The sequence below is a fragment of the Leptosomus discolor genome, chromosome 12 (assembly GCF_034619465.1).
Source record: "Leptosomus discolor isolate bLepDis1 chromosome 12, bLepDis1.hap2, whole genome shotgun sequence".
NCBI classification, from domain to species: Eukaryota; Metazoa; Chordata; class Aves; order Leptosomiformes; family Leptosomidae; genus Leptosomus; species Leptosomus discolor.
In genome coordinates, this window is record NC_141402.1 from 4,561,816 (window position 1) to 4,577,323 (window position 15,508).

At 37.0% G+C, this 15,508-nt stretch overlaps 1 protein-coding gene across 4 annotated transcripts in view; it reads left to right on the forward strand.

The window, feature by feature from the left end:
* The first annotated feature begins 597 nt into the window (after positions 1–597).
* The window catches only part of PIK3C2A (phosphatidylinositol-4-phosphate 3-kinase catalytic subunit type 2 alpha), a 40,279-nt gene continuing 25,368 nt past the window's right edge, over positions 598–15,508 (forward strand). For 2 of the 4 annotated variants that reach the window (XM_086472426.1, XM_086472428.1), the window contains exons 1-7: positions 619–1,707; positions 7,461–7,561; positions 9,281–9,438; positions 12,093–12,213; positions 12,900–13,011; positions 13,608–13,687; positions 13,789–13,852. In XM_086472426.1, coding sequence (XP_086328552.1) covers positions 619–1,707; positions 7,461–7,561; positions 9,281–9,438; positions 12,093–12,213; positions 12,900–13,011; positions 13,608–13,687; positions 13,789–13,852 — 1,725 coding nt within the window. Of the gene's footprint in view, positions 1,708–7,454; positions 7,562–9,280; positions 9,439–12,092; positions 12,214–12,899; positions 13,012–13,607; positions 13,688–13,788; positions 13,853–15,508 lie in introns of all 4 variants that reach the window. The other 2 variants (XM_086472427.1, XM_086472425.1) reach the window with 2 other exon arrangements.

The window sequence follows — 15,508 nt, forward strand, 5'->3', positions numbered from 1 at the left end:
GCAAAGGAAGGGAGGTCCTTCAGCATCATTATGACCATCATAATCATAGTACAGCAGTTTGATAGGTCTATCATTTTTGTAATATATTGAAGTGAACTGGAAGTCCTCTCGATAGTGTGCTTTGTCAATGCTGGATATTTGTATAGTCTTTAGAATGGTTTCTACTTCTGAGATTGAACCTGGCGAAGTGTGCAGAATTGCTCAAACCTGAGAACAGTTAGGTACCTGGATGTAGCTTTTATGTCTTAGGTTTAGTGATGCAAAAATAAACCAATTACTTATTCTACCTACTGGTGAGTACTAGTAAGAACATTAAATGAATATGACATAATTCAAAGGCTGTGAATGTAATTGTGTGGCTTCTCTTTTTAAGTATGACACCCACCCCCCCCCCCCAAAAAAAAAATATTGGTCTCTTCAAAATTTTGACATGGGTTTCTGAAGGATGTGTGCAGCCTTGTCAGTGGGTGAACATAGTAGTTCTCCATGTATGTGTTTTTAATGCATTTCTTATGTTTCATTTCCTTTTCAGATCTGCTAAATCTATTCTGAAGCCAAGGATAGACAACGAGTACAAGGGAAGTGTTGGTTCTTTAAATGGACATTTGCTCTTGCGGCATGGCCCAGATATCCAGTAGCAATGGATTTAAACAACGCTCATCACCTTCTTTGGCAGCCACAAGGTCAAAAGATGTGGACAAAGAGGAGGCATTGCAGATGGAAGCGGAGGCGCTAGCTAAGATGCAGAAAGAAAGAGGTGTAGCTGGTAATAAACAAACTTTTCATTCGTTAAGGAGCACCAGACAAGAAGCACAGACTCATAACAAACAGGACCATGATCTCATGGTGTTTCCAGAGTCTGATGCCAAAAGCATGGAAGATAAACTAAGTACCATTGACGTAGAGAAGCTTACTCATGCTGAACTAGAGAAACTGCTGCTGGATGACAGTTTTGAATCTAGTAAAGTACCTATGTTACCAGCAAGTCCGATTTTGAGCCCATCTCTGTCTTCGCAATTTTATCTTGGGCCTACAGGTCAGAGAAGACAGTGGATGCCTGGGATACCAGCACCTGTGACATGCACTTTACCTCCTATTTACCCTTCAGCTTCTTACACAAAACAGACTGGTGTATTTCAGAATGGATTCCATCCAGGTATGTCCTCCTATCACTCTAGAGAACCTATTTATCTTGGTCTTCCAAGGCAGTCGCAATACATTTCGTACCCATTGGCAGCTACTACACCTTTCCATCCACAAGGAAGCCTACCTATATATCCTCCAGTAATTACACCAGAAATGGCAAAAGTATTTGACAAAATTGCAAGCACCTCAGAATTTCTGAAAAATGGGAAGTCAAGCACGGACTTAAAAATGACTGCTATAAAGTCTACAGTTTCTAACCTACCAGCCTCAGAAAGCTGCAGGGATGTTAGTAAATTCGATTGGTTAGATTTGGATCCGCTAAGTAAACCAAAAGTGGATAGTGGGGAGAATTTAAATAAGACAGAGAATGATGGAGAGGGGGCTTCAAGTATGACTGCTGAAGATCCGTGGGATGCTGTGTTGTTAGAAGAAAAGCTATTAGTAACTTGTCATCTAGAAAGAAAAGTTAATGGGAAATCTTCTGGAGCAACAGTTACAAGGAGCCAGTCCTTAAACATGCGAACAACTCAACTTGCAAAGTTGCAGGGCCAAACATCACAGGTATGTAAAGCCGTATTTTTTTGAACTTCAGTCTAATAGTAAAGTTTAGTCACAGTATTTGAAGATGCTTTAAGATCTGGATTTGTTTGTTAAATATTACTTGACTTGAGTACTGTCCAAATAATTTTTTATTGGCATATGTATGTATTAGTGATATTCAGAAAATTGAACACTACTACGAAACTAAATCCCCAGATAACTCTGGCTTTGTGTCATCTTTACACATTTACTGAGGAAATTGCTGGTTTTCAACACACTACAAAAAGAAATGGAAATAATCTTTAGAACAACTAAGTATTTAAATCATATTGTTAAATGTTTAATGAGCAATTCACGTGATACTACAAAATAAAAAGATGGCGAGTTAGACACCAAAAGCTTTATCTTGAACAGCTTTTATTTCAGATTTGGAAAAAAAAAATTGTTGCCTTGTATTTGAACTTGTCAGCTTTTTTTAAAAAAAAAAATACAAGAAAGGTGGCATAGTCAAAACTTTTTTTTTTCTGCATTCCCAGTATCACTTGCAGTCTTTCAGTTTTTCATAGGTAGAAAGCTTTCCTTCTGTGCAGGAATGCTGGAGAGATTGTAACTGAACCTTTTGGTTATACTATCCTGGAAGGTGGGATGCCTGTTGGGTCAGAAACTCTGTACTTCTCTTCTGGAAGAAGGAAAACCATCTCTGATTTTTATCAGGCAGGGCAAAAGGTGTGTTATGCTCTAGGATCAGGATCAGTTTCATCAGAATTTTAAGACACAAACATCAACAGAGGCTTTAGCTATGACACTCCTGTTTTTGGACAGAGCACATGCAGTTTGTGTCAGAACTAAACTGTACAGCGGATGATCAATACTGCAGCAGTCTCATCTGGTTAATTATACCACTCTAAGTGGACCCTACACTTTTTTCTGGTCCAGTAAATGACTGTAGATTATTTAACTTTTCCTATCTTTAAAAACACTTTTTATGATAATTCCATCACAAACCAAGACATTATGTTTTAAAATACTAGTCACCTCACTATAAAATGAAAATGAATGCTTCTGTATTTTTATTTTTTGGTAGAGAGAGTACAGAGACTGAAGGAGGAGTCTGCAGTGGAAAAGTTAATGCCCTGGCAAGGAAAAGCTGTATTTGTAGAAACTAGTTGCAAGGGGGAGTAAAAGATTTGTTTGCCTTGGAGACTTTGGATTGCAGCTGTTTTCTATCTTATGTATTGTCTTTCTAGGTGTTTTTAATAGGCTAGGGACATGCCATAGAAAACAACTGTTATCAGTCAAGGATATTTTCCAAATTTCTCCTTAATTCCACCCACCACCGCCCCCCAAACTGGGGGAGTTTTTTTCTCAGAAAAAGGCATATTTTCTAGACTTTGGCTTAAAGGGCTGTCTAAATTTCCATTGAAGTGAAATTTTTGGCCCCTCATTTGAAGGGTTTCCTGTTTTTTCTGGGCTAGTTGTCAGTATTCTGGCAAAAGTTTAATAGAAGGCCAGTGGAGAAGGACCAAAAAAAACTCCTAAACCCAAAAGACTGCATTTTTAACATTACATGTGTGAAGATCTTGGGTCTAACTTCATTTTATTTTTTCCACTCACTGTTGAGCTGCGATATGTGAGCTTGGTTATTTCCTCATATGTGGAAAGGCATGTAAATTTGGGCTCTGCAGCAGTTTGCTTCTTCAGTTTGTCATGTTATCTAGTGATGTGTTTGTCAGTTTTCCAGTGATGTTTGGTTGGCTGTAATGTAATTATTGACTGGAGTAGCTAGACTATATTGGATCAGTGCTGTTGAGGTGTTGTCTGTAGAAAGTAGTTTCTGACTGTTGCCAAACGAATTCTAGTTTTATAAATTCCAGTTTTTTTCAAGAATGCAGGATTTAAAAGGGTCTTTCCTGTTCATCATGTCCAATCCCATATTTGTAGATCATGTGTTAACTGATTTGTAAAATGCTTGATCTCTGCCTCCACATGTGGCGTCTTCCTCCTGCTGCTTTTTAAGGCTGTTCCAGACCCTCACTGTCCTCATCAGTCATCTGATTTTCAGCAGAAATGCATTCATAACTAGCTCTTAGGAAATGTTCTTGACAGGATGGAACAGCAGATATTTAAGATAAAGAACCATTTTGATGTTTACTTCAACATGTTATAAGAGGCAGTGACTTTGTCAGCTTTCTTTGCAGGCTCTGTGTGATAGCTTCTCTTTCCTGTCACCTTCTCTTTTGGAGACAGCTTATGAGAATTGTGGTTCTCTGTGTAAGAGCACAGTGTACAATGTGCCTTGTACAGTAGCATGAATAAACAAGGTAGGGGCATCCTGCTTCGTACGCTCTTACTGCATTTGCTTTATTCACGGTAGCATCACAACAGCACAATAGCAATCCTGTGGTCAATTAATATATCTGATTTTCTTAACCCACCATCTTTTTCAAACAAGTTCTTAGTTTATAGCAGACTCATGCAGTGAGTGCCCAATTGAAGGCTTGAGATTTACTTTCCACTTGTGTTCCTCCAGTCTGTGCTTAACTATTTTGGTATAATACTCCAGTTCTAGTCTGTATTATAAAGTTAGCTGATACAAGACTATAAATTACTAGTGGGGTTGTTTCTGCTGCTTGTGCTGAGTTACTAAAGATAATGATAAATAGGTTTAAAGACAAAGCTCTCCAATGGGTAACCTTTCAACGTAACCTGTGGCTTCTGCTTTTATCTTTCACCCGTCCTGTGCTTCTACTTCATGCTCTAGTTTAAATAATTTTCCGTCTGGTGTAGTAGGAAGTTGAGTTATTTAGCCTCTGTTTTTGGCAGTTCTCTTGTATTCCATTTATCTCCAGGTATGTATTTCCTTCAAAGTATATTCTGAAGTCTTGCATTCTAACTCATCTGGATCATTTTTTTCCTCTGAATAAATCAGTCTCACTGCCCCTATAAACAAAACCATTAGTAAAAATTTCTAGTCATACATTTTGATTTTATTATATGATACTTAACCTCTTGCATATAGAGATTGCTTTGAATTTTACTTCATATTTGATGAAGTATCTATATATTCAGTAGTCCCCTCTAAATACTTCAGTGTTTGTCACTCTCCTGTCTGAAAGCAGGGGCAAAATCATTGTTTTGTCCTGTTGTAGGTCTTGTCTTCTCTACCTTTCCTCTCCACAGAGCTGAAGACTCTTGTGGCTTTATGTACTTGTGGGATTTAATTTAACTTGACTTTTGGTAATTTACTGGGGTTTGGGGTTTTGTTGTTAAGAGTAATTGTATTTGCAGACCACTTCTATTTTTGCAGGCTGTCCTGATAGGAACTATTTTTTCTAGTTTGGCCTGAAGTCCTTTCTTAAACGTTATTTCCTGTTTGACTGATAGCTTTTGCACCTCTTGGATTTGCTCATCTGGAAGTTAAAGAAATTAAAATCCTACTTGTTGCTCAAACCCTAGTCATCCAAGTCCTGTGGATTTTAAATAAATTGCTTAGTTTATCAAAGCTTGTCCTCCTGAAATTGTTATCCAAAAAGCAATTAAAAATTTCCAAATAGCGATCAGGAAGTATTGAAATTAAACTAAAAAAGCAAGGAGGTATTTATTCTTAATTTTCCACCAGGAGGTAATTTCCAGCGATACGTATTTGTAATAACTTTAGATTTCTCTCCTTAGCTGAATGTGACCCTGAAGTGAACTATGGGTAACCAAAGAAACTTTTTTCTTCCTTCATTCATTACATTAGAATTTATCGTTTACCCTGGCTAAGCTTGCATGTGCACAAATGTCTTAGCTCCCTAAACTTCTTTGAATTTAACAGCAGAATAACCTGCAAATTTTGCCATAAATAATTAAAAAGTGTCACATAGTGGCATAAAGTGGCAGTGTTTTGTATCAATGGTGTGTCTTCAGTGTAAGTAATCCCCTTGTGTAGTGCTTTACACTCTGGTTAGAGTTGCAAAGTGCTTTGAGTACTTATTTGTAGTATTACTTACCTTCTTTAGAAGGAGTTCCTAAATAGAGAAAATATAACATTTTTATGGCAGTCATCTTGATTTGACATGATTGAGTTAAGTGCTGACCAGCGGTTAGTTGAGTCTCTATCAAAGGTGTTTACGTTTCACTTTCATGTTACCTTCCTGTTTCCTGGTATGATATCTTGTTTTGTTGTTGTGTAATTGCTTAAAGAATACATCTGCTAGATACAATTGCACAGGTTTGCCAGCAGGTCTTGTGCAGTTGCCCAGAAGTATTTTTAGGTGATAGAACTTGTCTGAGATGTTGGAATAGAAGAATCTTTTTAAGTTTAAGGTATTATGCATGCTCCTGAATCTCATTCCAGGTTTTGTGGCTTTACAGCTTCCTGCTTTAATTGCTTCCCATGGTATGGCTAATCCCCAATTATATAGAGTTTATCCTTTGAACTGATCAGTGTTCATGAAACCAGTATTTTAGCTAAAATAACTAGGTTTAAATGCAATTCACGTGGCAATTATAGATTTCATATGTCATCCCTTGTAGGTTTATGCTGTTCTGCTTAAACAAATTAATTTGAGCAAAAAAAGTGCTAAAAGGAAAAGACCTGACAGTCCCTAGCTCTGCATGTTATGAATTTGACCCCTTTTTGGAGACAGTGTAATTTGACTATATTGTCTGATACCCTCTGAAATTAGATGCTCAGTTACCTTTGTCAGCTAATAACAAATAACCCGCATACTAGTTAAATAGTCTGTCACTATCTCAAATATGAACAAACTGTGATTTTCTGAAAAGCTATAGTGCAATCTGCTTTTTTCTGGACCCCTGGGTGGATCAAGGGTTTCTGGAAGCATTGTAAAAGCTCTGGATGTAAAATGTAACTGGGCAGAGGCTTTATCCTCTGTGCGCAATGACCCCAGGTTGGACATGAGCAAACTCTTCAAGATGAACTTATTTCAGGGAGTATCTGGCTGGAGTTTCATGAGTATTTCAGGCTAGTAGTGGCTCTTAGACTGCAGACAATTGGGTTCCACCTCATCCTTGGTGGTTGTTTCAGCTTCTCCTTGCTTTTTGCTCACACTAGCATTTGTATGGCTATATTGTGAATTGGATCAGAAACAGATATGGTTTAAAAACTGCTGCAGTTCTTGTTTGTGTTTGGATTTTTAAAAAGTATTAGATTTTGTTGTCTGAGATTGCAGTTTTCTTTTAGCAATTGTTTTTTAGATTGGATACTTGCAGTTTATATTTCTGGGAGCTGGCAAGTGCATATGGCATAAAGGATTAAAACAGCAGTAATTTGTTATCACGAGATTAGTTCTGAGTTTAGTGTTCTGAATGCTACTACCTTCCAGCGTACAATTCTCCTTTTCCTGCTTTGTAGGAAAAGGTAATCATGGGCAGAACTGACGTATGATGGTTCTTTTTGGGACTATACTGAAGGCTGAATCGCAGAAGTGAAAGAAAAAATGTTTTTCTGCTTTCCTTCTCTGGTTCAGCAAAATCTAGCCAAATTCTAATGCAACAGGTCACTGCTGAGAACTCAGGAACTGTTACGCTTGCAACTTAATATTAACTGATGATGCTGTCAAACAAATTACCTTCAGTAAAGAAGTCACTGGCCCAGTGGATCTTTACTTTTAAACTTAGTAATTATATACATTTTCCTCCTTAAAGAAGTAGATATAAAACTAATAGATTTTCAGGAGTCTGAGGTTTACTATCATCTACACGTGGATTTGCTGGCTACAGGAATATGTTTGCAGCTATTTAAATCCTGTATTATCTTTGAGTTGCAGAAAGACAATGGGACCACTGGCATGCTGACAGAAAACGTGCTTCTCCGCGAAATTGAAGGGCAGAATCAAGAGCTGTCAGCTTTTTCTCAAGCAGTTGCAAAGTAAGAAATTACTGAACACAAACTAGCTTTCAGAAGGAAAAAAAAGCTGAATAACTCATTTTCAGTCAGGTTGACAGAGCCAGTCCTCCATTTTTTGCTTGATGGGGCAGATTTCAGCATGTGTCCTTTTCACTTTCCTTATCCCAGCTTTTCCTGGTTTTGTCTTTTTTCTTTTTTTTTTCTCAATAATGCAACAGAATTGTTAAGGTGTTCAGTATTGAGGTTTTGGATTATTGTCTCCCTTTATTCTTCGGTCCTGTGACTTTCCTCTCACTTTTTTCCTTGCTTTTATAATACATTTTATCCTTAAACTATATTTCTGTGTTTCCATGTGTCTGTATCTCCTTCTATCTATTTTTAATACAATTTCTTTTGAAATAATTTGAAGTCTTTTTTTTCTTAGTTGATGCACCTCACTAAATCCTGTTGCTCAAAGGCTTTCTAACCCTTAAATGCTCTCATTTTTATTGCTTCCACAACTAGAATTCTGTAACAAATAAACCTTCAAACTTGTTCCTGCTTTAATCAGGTGGTGAAGTTTCTTGAAGGTCATACCAAGGAAGATGGGACTTGGTATCCCAGAGTGCTCCTTCTATTTTTTTTTTTTTTTTTGCTTACTGCCACAACTTAATGAGAAACTTATTTTTTTTTTGCTTTCTTCCTGGAGTGGACAAGCTAGCGGTCTTACCTTTTTTCCTCTCAAGACCAAAATCCAAGAAATAATGGGGGAAATAGAGATGTTTGAATCTGAAGGATAACAGCTGCTTTTTAAAACAGGAACGTTCACCAAATGAAAAGCAAACACCATAAAACCAGTGAGAAGTCATATACCTGTGACACTTACTGATAAACAACATTAAGACAAAGCTTGCATAAAATAGGCTTGTTGCAACAGTTTCTAGTTGATCTTATTGTTGCCCGTTCTTTCAAGACCCAGTGCTTAAAATGCTGGTGGACTTGTGACTGGACAGCTCTTACTAGAGCAGTTCCTTTTTTCTTTTATTCATGTTATTGTCAGGAATCAAGATGACGAAATAGATGGCCATTACAGATGAGCTCTGTTATTAATCTCCTATAGTGCTACTTTAATGTTGGCAGAACGTTAAGGTTAAATTATTTTATCCATGTTAAATAGCTGAAAATAAAAAGCAGATATGAAAGTACTGTCTACTCATTACTAGGTGAATGGTTTTTACTGTTTATGTCCTAAATAAAAGCCTTTCCCTTAATTTAGACCTCTTTCTCAACTTGTACAGCTTGGAATAACTACGTTCTGCATAGTGTCTAAATTCAGATTAGACTTCCAAAAATTGAAACATGAAGAGTTTTGTGATCTTCTGTGCATAAAATAAATTACTTTGTTTAAACTCATTTTTAGCAAATACTATGGATTAGCTTTTTAAAAACTATTTTAGAGCTTAGCTTCTCCAGAAACTGGATATGTCCTGTAAGCATTGACCTATTAAATATTTTAAGCTATATAGAAAACCTGCCTAATTACAAGCTAGGGGTTTTTTTTCCTGTCTAACTACTACTTGTATAATTATTGTGGGCAGTGTTCCGTTGAGAGTAGAAAATTAAATGGTGTCTTGTACATACAATTTAGGTAAAGTGCAAAAGGTAGCCTTTACTGTTTTGGCTTGTGGTTATTACCATGTTATTTTGCTGTAGTCTTAGACTTACCCATTGCAATGTTTCATAAACCTTCTTTACTTTCAGATTGAGGACCAAGTTTCCTTATGCTAATCAGCAAACAAATCCAGGTTTTGTGCTGAGTCCAATCATGCTGCAAAGAAATATAAGTGGGGAGAGTGCCAGTATCAAGGTTTCTATAGAAATTGAAGAATTCCAGCAACCAGTAACTTTTACATGTGATGGTATGTTTCTGCTTTTTAAATTTGAGTTTGTTTGTAAGATGTAGCATGGTGTGTTAAACCTGTACACTCAGGTTAGGCCAATGGCTTTAAGTTTTTGTGATCTCAGGTGCATAGATGGCTTGTAGGGAATGTGGAAAAGGTAGCTGAAGAAATCAGCTAATTCTGGGTCAGTGCCTCCATCAGAAAATATTTAGAAGCTGACAAAGTGAAACATATTTTAAAAAAATGAGTAGCCAGGCAAACCAGAAGTGCTATTCTATCCACAGCTAGGAAAGTTAAAAGTTTTTTGAGAGTTTGACCAACTTTGAGGGGATGATGACACCAGGACTGAGATACTTAACTTTTAATTTAATTTTTTTTATTTCAACACTCCAACATGTGCTTAAGTAAACTATTGCAGGGTATCTGAAAATTCAGACAAATTGCTGTTGGGAAATAAGAATAAACACTGAAATTATCTATTACTTGATCTCAATGTATGCTTATGAACAAACACTAAAATAATACTGTCAACATGTGCCACAACTAGCTGGCCCAGTTTTGTGGGTAACCAGGAGTATTAGTTTGGGGTGGGACTTTTAGGTTTGCCTTGTTCTTGTACATTAACTCATACTCTGTGTGCAGTCAAGACTGCACAGCACGTTTGTATTAAAGGCTATAATTCTGGGTGTTGTCAACTTCTGGCAGTTCTTGGTGATAAAATAACTGATAATGAATTGCCTCAGAGGCAACTTACTTTTTAGTTTCTGTACTGCTGTAGTCTCTTAGCCCTTTTGAGGGTTCCTGTTCTTGGACTGTGTCACCTGGTAGTGGATCTGTGCTGTGATATTTATAATTGTTCGGTTCTCTACCTGTAACAGTGGAGATGCTTTAGAGTTGGTTGTTATCAAAAGATACAAAGTTGTGTTACTCATTTAAACTAGCTGCTCTATTGGAAAACAAGCCCTCAGTGCCTGAGTGTTTTCATTCTATATTAATTTGCTGGATCTTACCGTTATTCTGCTGTGATTTTAATACTCTTTCACTAAGAAATGAGGTGGACTGTAAATGTAGCCTAGGAAGGGTTTTTGCTTTTCATCCTTGAGATTACACTTTCTTAATGTTACAGACTTAATCCTTTCCTACAAAAGGCTTTGGTAGTGTAACTGAAATGTTATGGCTTCAATTCTTTATTTCCAGAAGTTTTGTGAATACTTCGGAATGTGTTTTGCATTCTAGCCCCATGTATCTTATTCTTTGTGCTTTCTACTCTCTTCCCTTTTCTGATGCTGAAACTAATCGTGGTTAAACTGCTTGTCTTCTGTAGCTAGTGAAAGATAGGTATGCAGAGCTCATATGTGACTAGTAATAGGTGTTGTTATCTTCCTTTAACTGCCTCTGTTCTTGGTCAGATTGTTGCATACCTTCCCATCCTAATGCTAGAACTATTTAGGTTGGCTTTCAGTCCTGCTCAGGAGGAGCTGCAGCCTTTCAGTGTTCTGACAACTCAATGTGTAGAAAGGACCCAGGAGGGGTAAACAGACGAACTTTAGAGCTTATTTGGGTATACCTAATGATTTTGCATTTTTTTATTAGACTTCACATGGAAGTATGAGTCTGAGCATTCATTGTGTGTCAGCAAGAAATTAATGTCTTTCAATAGGATGGAGGGTGGGGAAAAAGGTGGTAATGTTATTTTTGCATTAGTCCCCTAGGCTTTGCAGACTGTTAGACCTTTGCCAATGCAGCCTGTGACTATAGCCCATAAACTGTTACTGCATCTTTTTTCCTCTATGAACCACCATGTTATCTGCTGAAGGTAGTACAGCAGTTTCACTCTAGATTAACAAGTTAAATAGTGTTTCTGAATTCATGCTTCTTATTGTTCCTTGTTCTTGAATTCCACATACTCATTCTTCATATCAAATAGCTCTATGCTTGTAGTAATTACTTGTCTGTTAATGAGATGAAGCGCTTGCATTATCTTGTGGAAAATGTTGTGGCATTACCTCTCTGTATCCACTATAGTAGTAACATTCCTTTCTTAAAAAAAAAGATTCATGAAAATTAGGGAAGTCCCTGGAGGGGGAAAGAAAAAAACCAACCCAACATTCTGGAGGTACTGATGAAAAAACAAAATGCTTTCATACAGCATTGTATACAGAATTTTGAGGCACTTAGCGACATTGTTTGCTAGTGATTTAAAGGAGAAGATCAGAAACTAGGTAAGGAGTGGTAGAGAGCATTTTATACTTAAAACAATTGGGGTGTTAAAACATCTTATGTGTATTTTGTGAGCGACAGCTGGTGGCTGTGAGGCAATGGATTTTGGGTTTGACTGGGATTATTTCATTTGCTCTATAGTTGCTGCATGGAAGTGAAAGACTGTTTTCAAAAAAGCATTTGGAGCCTGATGTGAAAGTACTGTTAGTTAAGAGCTGCTTTTTGTAGAGGCTTCGTGGTGCTTCCAGAGATCTGATCTGCACGGTGTGGAAACTACATAAGATGCTGTTCTTTGCGAGAAAAAAGTGAATATCTCAAAGTGAAATTCGGGAGATTATAGTAGCATAAGTCTGCCCTACAAGTATAAATAATTACAATTTGTGAGTGAACAATGGTTAATATCACTTGCTATAGATTTATATTTAACTTTTAGATGTAATTTCTTTAAACAGTGAGTTCGCCTGTTGAACTTATAATAATGCAGGCACTTTGTTGGGTGCATGATGATTTGAATGAAGTGGACATTGGCAGCTATATCCTGAAAGTCTGCGGTCAAGAAGAAGTTTTACAGAAGTAAGCAAACTTTTTCATTAATGTTTGACTTCATGCTTTTTCATGGCACAGTTACTGGAAAGTATATCTTTAACAATTCGGTGTGTGAAAGCAGAAATCTTAAAAATGTAAGAGAATCACACTTTGCACAAAAATCAGAAGTCTTTAGAGTTACTCTGGGATACAGCAAAGTAGGTTCTCAACACCTTCCTAGAAATCCGCTCTAATCTGCCATCTGTTGTGCTGAACACAAACAGGTTTTTCAGATCCAACTTTCTAGAGCTCTTCTGTAGATTGATGTTGTAGTTTTCAGCTGCTCTTCAAATCCCAGCAATCAGGAAAAAAAAAAATTACTAATGATTTCTAATAATCTGAAATAATCTGTGGTGTGGCTTTTTGTTTCCTTTTTTTGTCGTGTGTTTTTTTCTTTCAAAAACAGTGGTTTACAAATTCCCATTAGTTTTCTGGGTTAGAATATTCCATTTCAGTGTTAGCCACAGAAGTTAACAGCTTTAGCTAAAGTATAGGTGTCTATAATAGTATACTGAAACTTCTGCAGAAGTAAAAATCAGATCAAGTAGTATGGTGTGGAGGTTGATTGACCAGTGCCTTATGTTGAGCCAACAGGTTGCCTTAAATACTCCGTGTGAGTTTTTTGAAAAGCTGCATATTTTTGGTGTAACTGTAGCTTTCTTTTGTTTTAACAGTAAACACTGTGTAGGAAGCCATGAATATATTCAGAACTGTCGGAAGTGGGATACAGAAATCAAACTGCAGCTGTTGACCCGTAGTGTAATATGCAGAGATCTGGCCCGAACAGTAAGTACCTCCTGAACTGCAGCAGGAATGTAAGTCTTCAAGAGGCTGGGAGTTTGCATCAGAGCTGATGGATCTGAGGTGTAACCTTTTTCTGTTATTAGCGAACCAGTATGTCTGCTTGGTGTTGGGAACTGTATTTCCTTATACTAAGAGGAAGTGACGTACATACTGAATTTTCGCAAGGCAAATAACTATAAATATGGATAATCTGTCTTAGACCAAGTACTATAGCTAGAAAAAGTATGCAAACATTTGGACTAAATTTGAGGCCTGAAAGAGAAGCAAAAAATTTCAGAGTTAAGAAAAGTTGAGGACAGTTTTTGTGTTTAATTAGGTATGTATCAAGCCATCAAAGAGGAAGGGAGGAATATTTGATATCTGCATAGTTAGGCACTTGATTACTCTTTCGTCCCTCTTCCCCCTGTCCCAATGTATACACATTTCATGGGTGTTCAGCTATTTCTTTTTCCCTTTGAAGAGATCACCTTATATCTTTCCCCTTGTACTCCACAGGTATTAGTAATGAAACTTCTAAGACAGTATTACAAATTATAGAAAGATGAGAACTGGACTTGATATCTAATATTTTATTGCAGGAAGATGATGACAGAACACCCATACATCTAACCAAACACCTCTATAAAGTAGAAAAGCCTTTCAGAGAACCTATTATAAGGTAATGTGTGATTATTTTGGTAGTCAAGTCCACTGCTAAACTTCTGACCAAGGTTATGTTACACTGTTGTGCTTGTGTCCAATAACTACTTTTTCTTGCAGGTCTTCTATTGAAGAGCTTCTCGATGTGTACCACAAGCAAATTAACATAGCTCTTAAAAATGAGGTAAGGTTGTCTTAAATTATTGCTGAACCAAAAGTAGCATGAAAAGGTTTACTAATGAGATAGTTGGGGAAAAAAGATTCACAGGTATTCTGGGGGAAACTGAAATATGAACAAGCTGTCAAAAGTAACTTGGGAATAATGGATTTTTAGGTTTTTTCCTATCTTCTTCCTTGCTTCTCTTGCAAACTAATTATTACCTAATCATCACAAATAAAAATGTGTCTTACAAGTCCTGAGGTGCAAAATAATCTTTTCCTCAAAAATGCTGGAGATTGATTGTGGGGAATAGGGAAAAGGTCTGAATCCTGACTAGGGCAGTTGTCAGCTAGGAATGATACATTGGTAACAGATAAAAATCTACAAAGAAGTGAGCACTAACGGTTGTGTACAGTGGGAGTTGTAACTGAAGCATGTTTGGAACATACAAGTAAGTTTTGCACAAAGTGTAGTAGCATCTTGTTATGCACTATTGGACTAAATTTAAAGTACACCATCAAAACCATTGTCTATTTCAAGTGTATGATAGGTAGTTTAAAACAGCTTGCATGTGGAGTAGTTTGGAGTGATTTCCCAACTGCAAAAGCTAGCTGAAGATGGTAACCTGCTTTACTAATTTCTAAAAGGAGAAGCTTAGTTTAACTCCTGATATTAATGTAACTTGGAGACTAAATTCTTAAATGTTAGGTAACTGTTTCTTAAACAGTTTCTATAAGTAACAATCTTGAAATGGATGACGTAAGTACAATACTTCTCACTTCTCCTATGTTTGTTTGCCTCTCCAGGAATGCAGGTCTGAACAAGCTGATGTCCACTATTTGCATATTCCTTTACTGTTACTTAAATCTCTTGGTGGTGATTCACCATGTTCTCAAGGGCAGTTTTGAACACAAGCTTTTGTAGAAGCGGGAGCTGTTACTGCTCCTTGCTATGGTGGTGGTTTTGGTTTTTGCTCTTGCAGCTGCTTCGGCTTGCTGGTTTAACCGTGATTTCACAGGCTGAGCGGAGGAATGCAAACCATCTCAATTCAGACTTAGGTTCTACTCTTGCTATGGTCTTTTTGAGGATGGGAGACTTAGCTTGTAGGTGATGATGATTAGGTCCAAATAGCAGCAGTTGTTGCATTTGGAGTTTTTTACCCCCTGAAGTGAATTCCTGTAAATATTCAGTAGCTGAAGCTTGCTAATCAAAGTGAAACAGGGTAAAGCAATCCGTAAATAACTTATACATAGCCTTTGATTTCATATTGTTGGACACTTTAAAAGTTGGGGGTTTTTTTTAATGAGGTTAATTTGAGAGCCTGTGAGGGAAATATCAGTGGAGATTTTGCCTTTTCATCTGTCAAAACAGCTGTTACCTTCAAAGTGTTAGCTTTGAAAGTATGGCTTAAATATTTACAATGTCTTCTGACTTCTATGGTTATTTGCTTACCAGGACAAAGTTAATTGTTGCCAGCTAACTCCCAATTCAAAAACTTTTTGATTCAATGGCTTCTTTGATATCCATTTGTAGGAAGGTCATGAGAATGTCTGGGGGGTGGGGAATCCATTTAGATCTTGCCGAGAAGATATTACGCTAATCCCTCTTATTTAGTTGTAAGTGCTTATAAGTGATTGTGAAAGAAACCTATACATTAAGCCTTTAAAAAGTAAACAGTTA